The 14800-nt window shown below is 47.3% G+C and overlaps 1 protein-coding gene and 1 long non-coding RNA gene across 4 annotated transcripts in view; one reads left to right on the forward strand and one right to left on the reverse strand.

Moving 5' to 3' along the window:
• TVP23A (trans-golgi network vesicle protein 23 homolog A) overlaps positions 1–14800 on the forward strand; it is a 26421-nt gene continuing 11621 nt past the window's right edge. The window contains exons 1-2 of one of the 3 annotated variants that reach the window (XM_036409950.2): positions 1–187; positions 476–555. In XM_036409950.2, coding sequence (XP_036265843.1) covers positions 179–187; positions 476–555 — 89 coding nt within the window. In that variant the 5' untranslated portion in view covers positions 1–178. The remainder of the gene's footprint in view (positions 188–475; positions 556–14800) is intronic. The other 2 variants (XM_036409949.2, XM_045571289.1) reach the window with 2 other exon arrangements.
• On the reverse strand, positions 11530–12275 carry LOC118703211. The gene is made up of 2 exons (XR_004982958.2): positions 12014–12275; positions 11530–11750 (listed from the first exon to the last, which is right to left on the reverse strand). It is a non-coding gene; the product is annotated as an uncharacterized LOC118703211 (long non-coding RNA).

The following is a 14800-nucleotide window of genomic DNA, read 5'->3' on the forward strand; positions in this document are numbered from 1 at the left end:
GACTGCGCTCTGGGCCGCGCGCCCCGCCCCCACGGAGATCTGCGCGCAGGCGGCCCGGCGGCCGCAGCTGTGACCCCACCGGGTCTGCTGCCAGTGGCTGGAGGGGCACCGCAGCTTTTCCGCGGCGAGAGGCGGAGCAGGAGCCTGGGGACTGGGCTCCAGGTGGGCTCCAGGGAGGATGAAGCAGGTAGGGCCGCGGGGATGCTGGGCGTGGAAGGATGCTGGTGAGGATGGGAGGAGCCTGCGGGAGCGCCGAGGGAAACTAGGAGGAGGAGGAAGGATGCGCGAGGCGGGGGCCTGAGCCGGGTTGGACCCCAGATGGGCATGGGGGTGGAGACGGCCTTGAGTCGCAACCGAAAAAGAGGGGCCAGGTCTGCAGGAAGGATGAGGGTGGGCTCTGCACCTCGGGCGGGTCTGTCACTCGCCTTTGGTGTCCCCCCCTCCCCCTCCTCCCTCACTTCCTCCCTCATCCCAGGCCCTGGTGGACGACACTGAGGATGTGTCCTTGGACTTTGGCAACGAAGAGGAGTTGGCCTTTCGGAAAGCCAAGATCAGGTATGTTTGGACTGGCTTTGGACAAGCATCCCTGTCAAAGCTGCAAATTCATTCCACGTTCGTTCATTCATTCATTCACTCACTCATTCATTCATTCATTCATTCAGAATGCATTGAGCACCTAGTGTATGCCGGGCTAGAGACACACCCTGGACAGATATAAGGCAGGAGGCTGGAGAGGTGGACAAGGGCTTGGAGCCTGGAGTCTGGGGTTGGGAGGGGAGCAGAGGGGGAAAACCTAACATTGAATAGCAGACGAAGATATTTGGGAGGAAGTCAACAGTGTGATTGAAGAAAGAGAAAGTAACTGGGCAAGACCACTTGCCTTAGCACCGTCAGGGAGGGCATCTCTGGAGAGGTGACATCTGAGCTGAGATCTGAATGAGAAGAGTTCTACCCGGAAGGAACAGCAGGTACAAAGACCCTAAGGCCGTGTTGGAAGGTCAGAGAAAATCATCTCTGTCTGGAGGGCGATGGGAGAGGAGAAGGGGGTTGGGAGGGGGCGGGAGAGGTGGACAACTTGGATTTGTATTCTAATCCCTGCTGTAGTTCCAGCCAGCCAGCCAGCCAGAGTGTCCTGAGTCAAATCACTTCCTGCCTGAGGCTCAGCATCACAGAAGATGGCAAGACTAAGGTGTGAAAAATGAGCCACAGACGTGATTGCTGATGACTCAGCAGCTGCCACATTAGAAACACCAAAAGCTCAGCCACACTCACTCACCTGCGCCTCCTCTCTCCTTCCAGCCATCAGAGCCAGCGAGGGGACCTGGCACCTGCATGCCATTCCTTTTACATTCTCTGATCCAACTCTGACAAAGCTCAGAGCGGAATAGGACAGTCTTGGTTTCCCAGGGCCGGGTAACAAATCACCATAAACTTGTTGGCTTAAACCAACAGAAATGTATTTGCTGACAATTCTATAGGCCAGAAGTCCAAATCAGCTTCTCGGGGCTAAAACCAAAGTGTGTCAGCAGGGCACACACCCTCCAGAGGCCCCAGGGGAAAACCTGTTCTTTGTCTTCCCCAGATCTGGTGGGCTGCCAGCTTGGGGTCCCTTCTCCCATCCTCAAGGCCAGCAGTGTAGCAACTTCAAATACGCTGCCCCATTTTCACATTACCTTCTTCCTCCGTGTCAAATCTCCCTTTGCCTTCTCTTATAGAGTTACTTGTAGTGCATTGAAGGGCCAGCTGAACGATCTGGAATAACTTTCCTATCTCAGCCAACTTACTAATAATCACATCTGCAAAGTCCCTTCCGCCATATGAGGTAACCCTCACAGGTTTCGGGGAGTAGGACCTGCATGTTTTGGGGGGCATCTTTGGACCATAATGTCCAGAGATTGTTTTTAAGGAAAGACATTGTGAAAGAACTGGGTTCCTGGGGCAAGAATCTTATACAGCATCTAAGCTCAGACTTTATTGAGCACCTCCTGTAGGCCAGACTCTGGGCTGGTGGCTGGGACTGTGTGCCTTTATGGAATGCCCAGTCGAGAGCAGAGATGGTCAACCTCAATACTGCCAACATTCTGGGTCAGGCACTTCTTGCTGTAGAAGCTGTCCTGGGCATTGTAGGATGTTTAGTAGCATCTCATGCTTCTACTCACCAGATGCCAGAAGCACCCATCAATAATGTCTCCAGGCACTGCCAAATGTCCCCCCCGGAGGCAAACTTGCCCTCGTTGAAAACCAGTGGTGTGGGGGTATAGGGTGTAGGTATGCCCATGGCTGCTACGACAATGTTTCATGCTTGGGCACTTGTCCTGGGCAGGGGAAGAAGTGACAGCTGAGCTGAGGAATGGGGATGGGGCAGGGCGGGGGGGGGGGGGGGGGGGGGAGTTAGCTAAAGCAGGGGAAAAGGATGGGGTGTCACATGCACAGGCCTAGAGTTAAGATGAGTTTAGGGAGCTGAGAGTGGTTTACTGGGGAGCAGTCTGAGCAGAGATTGGGAGCCACACCCTGAAGGGCCTATATTTATGGATGTGTGATGTCTATTAGAATGGGAATCTACTCTCTCTGTGCTGTCAGATATGCAGCCATCAGACACACGTGGCTGCTGACACTTGATCTGTGGCTGGTGTAACCAAGTCCTTCCAATGGTCTTTTAGCATTCATATGCGAACTGCTGTTTGCTTTAGCATCTGACATTAAACAGCCACATATGGCTACCATATTGCACAGTGTAGTTCTAGAGCTGGAATTCGTGCAGGGCAGTGACATGATTGGAATCTTAGCTGGAACTAAAGGATACAAGGTCATGACACGGCATCTTCATCTCCTTGGGAGATCCAGCCACCACCCCACACACATTCCTGGTGTCTGTTACCTACCTGGGCCAGGTTGGGCTGCCAGAGGCCAAGGCCAGGATGCTGTGGGCCACCTGGAAGCCTAGAAGCTTCAACCTCTGTTTCCTGAAAACCTTTGTATGATTCTGTTCACCGAGAACCACGGCTCCCTGCCAGCCCAGCTCCTCCAACCCAGGGGCTGTTCCATGCAGGTCACTCCCAGGCAAGCCTGGTGCTTACCCTTTGTTTACAGTGACCTTGAACAAGTCAGGGCACCTTCCGGATCCCCATTTTCTTATTTGTAAAATAGGGTTGTGTAAAGAGGACTAGATCAAGTGACCAAAGTATGTAACAAGACCAGTGGGAGCCCTGACACCTCATGTGGGCTTTATACGTTATCTGACCCCAATGGGACTTCTGTGACCTTGGGGCAGAGGCACGTCCTCAGCTGGAGCAGGACGTCGCCCTGGGGTTGTCCTTGGAGCGGGAGACTGTCCCTCCTGTGGCAAGTTTGTTTATCCTTTGAAGGCACTAGCTTCACAATTTCATTTAGACCCAAAGGTCATGGATTTCAGTGGATTCCCACCCAAAGCAGGATGGTCTCTTGCCTCAGACAGGCTCCTTGGACCTAACTTTGTTAGGGTTGGTTTGGTCAGGGTTTCGTGGTTGGTCCTCATTCAGCCCAGGGGCCATCCAATGAAAAGAATGCCATGGGAGTGACATGTTAGTGGGGACCAGGTCCCTAGGCAAGACTTACAGGAAATCAAAACTACCTTTGCAAATCCCTAACCAGCGTCTCAAGTAGAATAACATTTTGTCTTTCAAGCAGTCTTGCATGTCAATTTATTTTCTCACGTTGGATACAAAAGCTGTTCCTCAAAATGAGCTGCTGATGAAATTGTTGGCTGTGTTTTAGGGGAAGTGATTTTTGAATGAAAATAGTAATAGCAAGCACTTGCCTAGCACTTATATGCAGGCGCTATTCTAGGTGTTTTGCTTATTATAATTTATTTAATCTGTATTACAAACCTGTGAGGTAGATACTATGGTTGTTATTGGTTTCAGGATGAAAGAAATTGAAGGAAAGAGTTGAGTGACTTGCTGAACGTCATACAGCTGTGGGAGTGTGGGGCGTTAGGCTCTAGAGTAGGGGTGTTGAACTCAATCAGAGAAGGGGCCAAAATCTAAAATCCAGCCTAAATCGCGGGCCAAATGGTTTACTGAACAGTCATAAACTGTCATTGTGATGGAAACGCAGCGGAGTGCAGTGATGACAGCGCGGTGCGGGCCACATTGCAAGGCCTGGCGGGACGGATTTGGCCCGCGGGCCTTGTGTTTGACACATGTGCTCTAGAGCAAGCATGTCAAACTCAAAGTGAACAGGGGCCAAATAAACAAGGTTTGAGTTTATGTGGGCTAAAAAAAAAAAAAATCAAAAGCTTCAATTTTCATAGAAATGTAGGTTTATTTTGATAGAGATATGCTGAATACAAAGGATTAAAGTAAATGAGCAACCTTTAACATAAAATAATAGAACATTTTAATAAAAATTAATTTTTTTCTTGAACATTAACTTATCAGACACTGAATAACTGCTCAAATTAATGAGCATAATGCAAATAAACCTATTTTTCTTGTTCTCCGAAAGCGAAATATTTCCTGTTGCGTACACCAAACAAGTCAGTCCAAGACAAATGATGTGGCAATTGGCTGCTAAAATATTCACTGCTAGTATTAGTGGAGAGAAATGGTGTGCCTGCACATAAGGTGTTTAAGATAAATGAATGCAACATAATTATAGTAATCAGTCATTATCGAAGGTTCAGTATTAGTAATTATGTATAACAGGATATTGTAAAAATTAAGTTACGAATTTTTATTAAAACATTTCTTGCATACCGTTACATTGGCTGGGCCGCAAAAATATTTGTTGTGGGCCACAAGTTTGACATGCTTGCTCTGGAGTCCGACCTTATATTACACTGTGCTTAGGAATGACATAGGGGTGAGCATTGCAGTGGTAACAGTATTCCAGGGCTTCAGACTTATGACTCACCCCCTCCCCTTTTAGAACAGGGTTCTACGCCTTGGCTCTGTTTCTCTTTGGGGCTGGGTAGTCCTCTGTGTAGGGCCATCCTGTGCACTGCAGGGCTTCACAGGGCCCCTGGTCCCTATCCACTAAGTGCCAGCAGCACCGTTTCCCCCCTTCCCAGAGTTGTGAGGTGAGATATATTCCTAGGGGTAAAGTGGACCCTGGTTGAGAACCCTGACTTAGGTTATTATCTCTTTCTAGGGTGTGGGTTTGGATAAGTAAAATTTGCATTTAAAGGAACTCCTTGCATTCCTGACACCTCTGTGTTTGACACTGACCCAGGGAAGCTGCTGGGGTGGGGGACAAGGAAGGAGAGGGGACAGATGTTACATTCATGGCTGCCCATCATTCTCAGAAATCAGCATAGGCACACAGACACACGCAGACACACACACAGGAATACACACAGGCACACACACACAGACATCATGCTCCCACACACCGAAGAGAAGATTTTGGTTGTTCTTTGTTGTTATTCCAGGAAGTCTGTTTGCCTCAATACGTGAGGACCCCTTGCTCCCTGGATAACCTCTGTTCCCACTGACTTTGGGGAACAAGTCATCTTGCCCCTCTCCCACTCTAAAAATGTATTTTATAAAAATATAGAAATATGAGACATAAGCAGGTCTCACCAAAAGCTGATTATTTAATTTTAAGGAAGGTCTATGGTTACCAAGGAAAAGAACCCATAAAATCAGGGAACTAGACAAATTTCAGTTCTCTTTGATTAGGACACAGAATTACACATTTTGAAATTAACTCCTTATATTTACAGCTGCTTAGCTTCCTCTTATTTATATGTTTTTTTTTGTTTTTTGGTTTTTTTTTTTTTTGTTAACATGAAATTGAATGCTGTCCCAGCAATCAAATCACTGAAGAGAGATTTCTGGTGAACTGTGACCTACACAATTAAAGGAAGTTGGTGATCAGAGGGGACATTGGTCAAGTTTTTTAATGTTTGATATTGGACAGCTTGACTGCATGCCCCTGGAAGATTTAACTCATTCATTCATTCATTCATTCATTCCAGTGTTGACGCTACTGGCGTTTGGGACTGACCACCCTTTGTTGAAAGGGCCGTCCTGTGCACTGTAAGATGCTTAGCAGCATCCCTGGCCTCCACCTAAATGTTAGGGGCAGCCTCCCAGCTGTGACAACCACGAGCGTTTCCAAACATTGCTGGGGAGGCCCCAACTTAGCTGCCTTTTGAGAGCCACTGGTTTGTTCTTTTTCCCACCCATTTACTCACTGAATCAACAAAAATGGTCAAGGACCTTTGTGTGTCAAACACAGTTCTAAGGGACATGGAGGCCCCTGGCCTTCTGGAGATGAGATTTTAATTAGGGATAAGACAGTGAACATGGAAGTAAAGATCTAAACAAAGGAACATCAAAGAGTGGTAGGTGCCATGAAGAGAAATGCGAGAAAAGGGGGTCCTGGGCCAGGGGGGCTTCTTGAGGTCACGGAGGGCTCCGAGGAGGCCTGAGGAGGTGCCTTTGGACTGAGACCTAATTGTGAAGGAGGAGCCAGGCATGGAAAAGAGCCCCAGGAAGAGAGTTCTGGTAGAGGAAACAGCAAGTGCAAAGGCCCTGAGGTGAGGCATATTCCAGGGAGTGTGGGAATCAGCCAGGGGGAGAGTGGGAGAAAGGGGCATAGTTGGAGGTTTGTTAGGGGAAAGGATGTGGAGGGCTTTGAGGATGTCCCTGGAGGGGCTTGGAATTTTGCCTGCTTTTGATGGACAATCTTTGTAGATGAGCAGGGGGTAGTCAGATCTGGTTGACACTTGAGAAAGCTGCCTGTGACTGCCATGTGGCCTGTCGGGCAAGAAAGGAAGCAGTGAGGTCTGTTAGAAGGCCCTTGAAGGGCGGAAGATGCTGGTGGGTGGGGCTGGTTGTGTTCCAGGGATGCATAAGGGAACTCGGTTCGTGCTGACCTTTGTCCAGATCCTTCCAGGTGCCGGTCTGGGGCTTCTGAGGTTGGAGAGAGGTGGTGGAAGGCAGGGTCCCAGATGCAGGTCTCAGGTTGGCATTCCCAGGGAACTCAGATAAAGGAAGGGCCGGAACTTCTCTATGGGAACATGCTTACTCACTCAGCAGGCGTTGAGTGTGAAAGGCTCCTGTTGTGAGATTCTGCTGTGCACTCAGGGTCTGGAACACGTTTCCAGGCTGCCTGTTTCCGGGTAAATACTAGTATGGGATGCTCACACTGGCGCGCGTGTGTTTCACTTTGGGGTGGGGGTAGGTTTAGCCATCTATTCTGGCCAGTGCTGATGCCAATGACATTTCCTTAGTAAAGACCAACTCAATGAATGCGGGTTGGAACCCAAGGGGAAAAGCCCTTTGCCAGCCCCAAGGAAATGCTCACCGGGGCCCAGCCTGGAGTGTTCCATGGCCAGTGACTCATTCCTCACTCATCACAGGAGCAAGGAGGCTTCCAGAATGACTCAGAAATAGCCACAAATAGGTTAATAGAGCCTCACGTTTTCCCCGCATCTCAATACAGATGTATCTGTCCCCTGAATTTTAAATACTTTGGAATAGAAAATGCGAAAGGACTGTCAGCTGACTGCCTCTAAGCCTCAGAGATACTCTTAGTCTAGGGAAGTATTTGAATGTGAATTTAAATCTAAAAATTGGAATGGGTCACATTTGAAATCTGACTCAGCACAGAGACAAAAGGCGGACTGGTGGTTTTCAGGGGTTGCAGAGAGAAGAATGAGGAGAAAGTGCAGCTGAGTGGGGTTCTACTCTGGACTGCTGGAAATGTTTTAGAACAACATTGTGAAATTCTAAATGCCACTGAGTTGTTCTCTTAAAATGGTTAATTTATGTGATGTGAATTTCACCTCAATAAATTTTTTGTTGTATTAATTTTACTTTCTAAATTTTCTTTTCTAAGTAGTTTTGGGTTCACAGAAAATTAAGGTGAAAGAACAGAGATTTTCCCATATACCTTCCTGCCTCTTCCCACACATAGCCTCCCCCATTATCAGCATCTGCACCAGATGAAACATTTACTATAATTGATGATTCTACAGTGACACATCATAATTACCCAAAGCTCATAGTTTACATTAGGGTACATCCTTGGTGGTGTACATTCTATGAGTTTGGACAAATGTAATGATATGCACCTACCATTACAGTATCATATAAACTATTTCCATTGTATTCCCCTACCCCCAAATCCTCTGTACTCCACCTGTTCACTATCCCCTCCTACCCCCAGCAACTACTGATCCACTGTCTCCTTCCTTTTGCCTTTTGCAGCATGCTATATATTTGGAATCACATAGTATACTAGAGGCCCACTGCATGAAATTCATGCATAGGGTGCCCTCAGCCCAGCCTGCACCCTCTCCAATCCGGAACCTCTTGAGGGATGTCCGACTGCCGGACATCCCAGAGATTGGACCTAAACCAGCAGTCAGACATCCGTCTCACAATCCTGGACCACTGGCTCCTAATCACTCACTTGCCTGCCTGCCTGGTTGCCCCTAACTGGCCCCTCCCTGACAACCTTATCGCCCCTCACTGCCTCTGCGTGCCAGCCTGATTGCCCCTCACTGCCCCCCACTGCCAGCCAGTCATCCCCAACTGCCCTCTCCCTGCTGGCCTGGTCATCCCAAACTGCCCCCTTTGCCAGCCTACACAACCCTCACTGCCCCCCCTGCCAGCCTGTGAGGGCCCAACCTTGGGGGTCAGGCTGTGCCTGGCCACTCATGGAGGATACTTACCTACCCTGAGCCCCCATGTTCCTGCTCATCCCCCAGTCTTTGTATACCCTTTGCTCTCTGCTGACTAAATTTGTCCTTTAGATCTTAAAATGTCTTTAAAACTTTGTTTTTAACATATAATCCTCACACCATAAATGTCACCCCTTTGAAGTGTACAACTCAGTGGTTTTTAGTTCATTCAAAAGGTTATGCAACCATTGTCACTGTCCAATTGCAGAACATTTTAATCATTCCCTCCCAAAGGAATCCCATATCCTTTAGATCTCATCACTGCTAAGAAGCACCCCCTATCCCGAGCCATGGGCCCCTTCTCCCAGCCCCTGCAGCCCCGGGTCTGACCCCAGGCCTGATGACTGACTGTTGTGACCACATCTTGGGTTTTCTTAAAATGTCATTAAATGACCAAGAACTGTGTAGATGCCCTGCCTGAAACCCATACTGAAGGGTTGGTGCCAGGAACAGTATGGACAGCTGGTGGGATGCTGCACCACCTTTCTGATTGGACAGTGGCCAAGCTGTGTGAGTTGTTGAACATTCTGATGGTGACTCTTCTTACCCCATTAGTGACACCTTTCACACTGAGTTGAAATTGCCTGTTTGCTTCTCTGCCCCTTCGTCCCCAGAGATGTCCGTGAGGGCAGGACGGGGTCCATTATGTTACTGCACTTGGACCTAGCATGGTGCCTGGCTAAATATTAGGGTTTTTTAATGTGGTGCTGCTGCTTTACGCTCCATTTATTAAAATTGCATACTTCTAAAACGATTTTGAAAATCAACTGAAGACATGTATGTGCTGATTACAAATCCTATATCCTTAGACAATGTCAACTGCAGTTTCAATTGCAGTTTAGTCATTGTTTTGACTACCAGATTCATCTGCAAACAATAAGTATGCATGCACGGCAATTATAAAGTGTTCTGCTTTCTGTGTTTTGAGAGTGTTGGTGGCTAATGGACCCACAGATGAAAGAACTGTAAAATACAGCAACAAAATATGCAAAGTTGGAAAATAATATTTTGAATCAATGTCTTTGTAAAGACTTAAAAACAACAACACCCTCTTTTCTTTGAAATAATTTCGAAATTGCTATTACCAGAAAATAGGAAGAATAGTACAAAGAATTGATGAGTGTTAACACTTTGGTGTATGTGTGTGTGTGTTTTTGAAGCATTTAAAAGTAAGTTGCACATACCATGCTTCTGACCCCTAAATAGTTCACTGTGTATTACAAGGACAAGGCACTCTCTTACAGAAGCAAAGTATGATGGAAACTGAGAAATATTCTAATCTAGAATTCATAGTCCAATGTCTTTCTTCCCCAGTTCTTGCCCATTGCAATTAGTTGTTCTGGAACAGCTATCAGCCTTTCTTCTTTATCTTTCACGACATGAACAGTTCTGAAGAGTGGCTGCCAGCTATTGTATCTGAAGTTGGATCTGTCTGATGTTTCTCATGGTTGGATCCAAGTCAAGATTTGGGGCAGAAACGCTGTACAAATGATGTTCTGTTCTTAAAAAAACATTTGTTTTCCAGATCTGCCACTCTGTCACTCTAAATGTAGCCCAGGAATGGCATTTCCCCCCTCCACTACTTCTTATCTGCATCTTAGCCCCCAGGTTTTGCTATCTCTCTCTCTCTCTCAACACTGATGTGAGAGTGAAACATTGTTCAGCTGCCTCTTGCACACTCCTACTGGAACCTGGGCATATACCCTGACCAGGAATCAAACAGCAACCTTTTGATGCATGGGATGTCACCTAACCAACTGAGCTGGATTTTGGTCTTTAGTTCTCTTTACCACCTGAGGAATCCACGACTCCTTAAAGAGGAGTCAGTTCCGGCCGAAACTGATTTGGCTCAGTGGATAGTGTTGGTCTGTAGACTCAAGGGTCCCAGGTTTGATTCCAGTCAAGGGCATGTACCTTGGTTGCGGGCACATAACAGTAGGGGGTGTGCAAGAGGCAGCTGATCAATGATTCTCTCTCATCGATGTTTCTAACTCTCTATCCCTCTCTCTTCCTCTCTGTAAAAAATCAATAAAATATATTAAAAAAAAAAAAAGAGGAATCAGTTCCAAGTTTTGGGGCAGAAACTAGTTGGCTGGATTTGAAACATCCTTTTGTTATCAGAAAGCACAATTATTTCTTAAAATGTCACAGACTACCGAAACCGGTTTGGCTCAGTGGTAGAGTGTCGGTCTGTAGACTGAAAGGTCCCGGGTTCGATTCCGGTCAAGGGCATGTACCTTGGTTGCGGGCACATCCCCGGTAGGGGGTGTGCAAGAGGCAGCTGGTTGATGTTTCTCTCTCATCGACGTTTCTAGCTCTCTATCTCTCTCCCTTCCTCTCTGTAGAAAATCAATAAAAATATATATATATATATTTTTTTTTTAAATGTCACAGACTGTTATGAAGAATGAAGACAGAATTTTAATGGGACCCCACGGCCAAGCTGTGGTAGTGATCAGTATTTGCTGAATGAATTAATGAGTTCACTCAGTTCTCCCATTAAATAATTTATAAGTGGGCTCTTTGCTCCTAAGGTGCTATTGTTTTAAAATACACTGGTTCCTTTATAGTTTTGGGATGTAGAAAATAAATACCTTATTAATATTTGCAAACATTAGTGGATGTATCCTGATTCCCAGAATATTAAAATATTAAAAAAAAAAAAAGAAAAGAAAAGAAAAGAAAAAGAAATGCAATTTAAGGCAGGATTCTCTCCACTTTGCAAATGAGAAAACGGAAACTCCCAAGAGCCAAGTAATAGACCCAAGCCCACGTGAGAGCTAATATTCTATGCCTTTAAATCCACTTTCTAGAAGAATCTAGCAGCTCTTCAGAAACAAAAGCACATAAATGTGTGAATTCTACTTTTTACTTCCAGTGCAAACAAACCAACAGCACCCTACTCACAACAAGGGTGAAAACAAGCAGGAATCCAGGTTGCTTACCTCTAGCCTCTCCAGGGTGTCACTTGCTCTATATACCTTTCTGTCGGCTGACTTCCTGTCCTGCTTTCTGGAAAGTCAGTCCTTGGCTGCTCTGCTCTCTTTCTCTCCCTCAGTTAGTAACTCCAAGTCTCCTGTCTAAAAGCAGTGAGTGTAACCGCAGCTGGCCTCATGCTCTCCTCCGACAATCAGCTGTCTTTAAGTAAGCCTTCATTTTATGACCCTGATTCTTAGAGGAACCCAATCGCCTTGTCCTTCCCGCCCTTGGGAATCACCTGACAAAATAGAACATGAGTTTTACAGAGTTCAAAGTTTTCAGCACTAGAGCCTGTAGTAGTTAGCTACTGCTGCATAACAAATTACCCCCAAACCTAAAAAGGTAATAAGTATTTCTTACCTCACACTGAGCCTAAAGGTCAGGGTCTGGGAGCAGCTGGGTGGGGTGGCTCTAATGTATTCTTTCATCAGGGAGCTCCTAATGCCTGGGCGTCCTCAGCTGCTACTCTTTAACATTGGGGGGTGCATGATGAGGGCATTCTAATTCTATCATTCGGTCTTCATCAGTGAGCCGAAGAAATCTAGAAAGAGAAACCCTCCTTCTTCAAATATATAGTCATTACAAGAAATACTTTATAGAAAAATAGCATAATAGATACTTGATTCTTTTTTTTTTAAAGGAAGTAAGTTATTTCATATTTTATTGATTTTTTTCAGAGAGGAGGAGAGAGATATGAAGAGCTAGAAACGTCGATGAGAGAGAAACATCGACCAGCTGCCTCTTGCACACCCCCTACCGGGGATGTGCCCGCAACCAATGTATATGCCATTGACCGGAATCGAACCTGGGACCTTTCAGTCAGCAGACCGACGCTCTACCACTGAGCCAAACTGGTTTCGGCAGAAACGCGATTCTTATTCTTCCTTTTTGTTCAAGTAACGAGATCAGTCCCCAACATCCCCTACAGCTGACCACTGAGGGTTCAGTTTAAGAATCACATGACTGGCTGGCCAGCCTGGCTCAGTAGTTGAGTGACTTATGAACCAGGAGGTCACAGTTTGATTCCTGGTCAGGGCACAGGCCATGGTTGCTGGCTCGACCCCCAGTGTGGGGTGTGCCGGAAGCAGCCAATCAATGATTCTCTTTCACCATTGATGTTTCTCTTTCTCTCCCTCTCCCTTCCTCTCTGAATTCAAGATATTTAAAAAAGAATCACATGACTCATGGATAAGACAGTCTTATTGCTGCTTAAATTGTCGCACCTCTGGCCAGTGGGAGCCCCTTCCTGTTGGCTTCTGAGTCTTTCTGACCCGACTCTTGTGTCTTTGACAGCTTCCTTGCTACCTGGGCTGTGTCGAGGTCCCAGCCTTCTCGTATGCATTTCTCCACCTGCCCCTGGAATCGCCTTTTCTCCAAGGAACCCTGGGTCCTTTGGAGAATGGAGTGTAGAAGCCCCAGCCGGGGTTCATCTCCTGTGTCAGCTCTCAGGCTGTAGGGCTAGGAAGTGCATCAAGCAGGGCTGAGTATCATCCCGTTGTATGCTGGGGAGTCACTCTCGTCACCAAGCTGATCTGCGGAAAACTCTGGGCTGAGACTGAGTGAAGACTTTGGTTCTGGTGCTGATTCTGCCATTTAAGCAGCTGTGAGCCCATACTTTCCTGTGACCCAGAAAAGATGACCCTTCCTCAGGGAGTCGGTTCCCTCCAGGATGGGCAGCTGTCTGATGCCAGCAGCACATCACCTGCGTAAGTGCCTCTGTGCCAACCCTCGGCAGTTCACAGCACCTCTCCCAGCACCCGGTCCTCTGCAGAGCTGCTCTCTGTCCCCCTCTTGGTTCAGTTCTTTTCTTTGGGTGCCTTTGTTCCAAGGTAGGTGTTATAGGTTGACAGATTGTGGTGCTGATTCTGCTATCAGGGCAGCCACTAGTCTGTACTTCCTGCGGACTAGAAAAGATGTCCCTTCCTCAAGGTCACGTTCCCTCAAAAGGTATGTTGAAGTTCTAGCCTCCAGTATCTTGAAATGGGACCTTACTTGGAACAGGGTCTTGGCCGATGTAATTAGTTAAGATGAGGTCATGCTGCAGTAGGGTGGGCCCCTAATCCAATATGGCTGGCATTCTTATGAAAAGACAGCCATGTGAAGACAGCCATGGCGGGTGGAGAAGGCCATTTGACTATGGGGGTAGAGATCAGAATGATGTGGCTACAAGCTGTGGACTGAAAGGGTGCCAGCTGTCACCGGAAGGCAGGAGGGAGGCTTGGGACAGAGGGTCCCTCACAGCCCATAGAAGGAACCAACCCTACTGACACGTCATTTTGGACTATTGGCCTCCAGACGGTGAGGAAAAGTTCTGTCACCTAGTTTGTGGTGCTTTGTTACTGCTGCCTGGGAAATTCACACAGCCTGCTACAGCTTCTCTCTCTCCCCTGAGGGTGGTCTCTGGACCAGCAGCACTGGCACCTCCTGAGGACTCATTAAAATGCAGACGCTTAGCCCCCTCCCCACCCACCAAGCTCCTGAATCAGAAGCTTCATTTCAACAAGACTCAAGCATGTCAAATTCGGCAAGTTTAACGTGCTTAAACCAGGTGATTCCCATGTGGAGCACTGCCTTACACAAAAGGAGGGTAGTGGGATGGTCACTCCCATTAATTAGCTGGCACTAACGGAACCCATGCTGCCCACCAGGCAGTCTTCTAAGACCTTTTGCATGCACTCCCATTCTCATGAAATCTTCCCAGCAAGCCCACACCATCGGTACTGTCACCAGTGTATATGGCAGCGCAGGCATATACTGCATGACTCCAAGGAACATGATCAAATGGCGCACACACACACCACACCACATCACACACCCCCTCCCCCGGGTTGTGCATTGCAGTACCTCTGACTCTTATCCCATTTGCAGATGAGGAAACTGGGACACACACATGATAGATCCTCCCTTTCCCCAACTGGTGGGCGGAGTATGTCAACACCTGCACCTGCGGCCTGGACATTCCTGAGCACCTAACCAGGCACCTTATATGGACTGTACATTGAACCACCAATCAGCACCTGCCAAATACCCTGAGTCCCTAAGTGCCTAATCATGTGCCTTACATGAAACTACCAATCAGCATGTGCTGAGCACCATAAGCCCAATCTTCCCATTTCTCCCCTCAAAAGGTGTGTCCCCCTCTGCATG

The sequence above is a fragment of the Pipistrellus kuhlii genome, unplaced genomic scaffold (assembly GCF_014108245.1).
Source record: "Pipistrellus kuhlii isolate mPipKuh1 unplaced genomic scaffold, mPipKuh1.p scaffold_m20_p_4, whole genome shotgun sequence".
NCBI lineage: Eukaryota > Metazoa > Chordata > Mammalia > Chiroptera > Vespertilionidae > Pipistrellus > Pipistrellus kuhlii.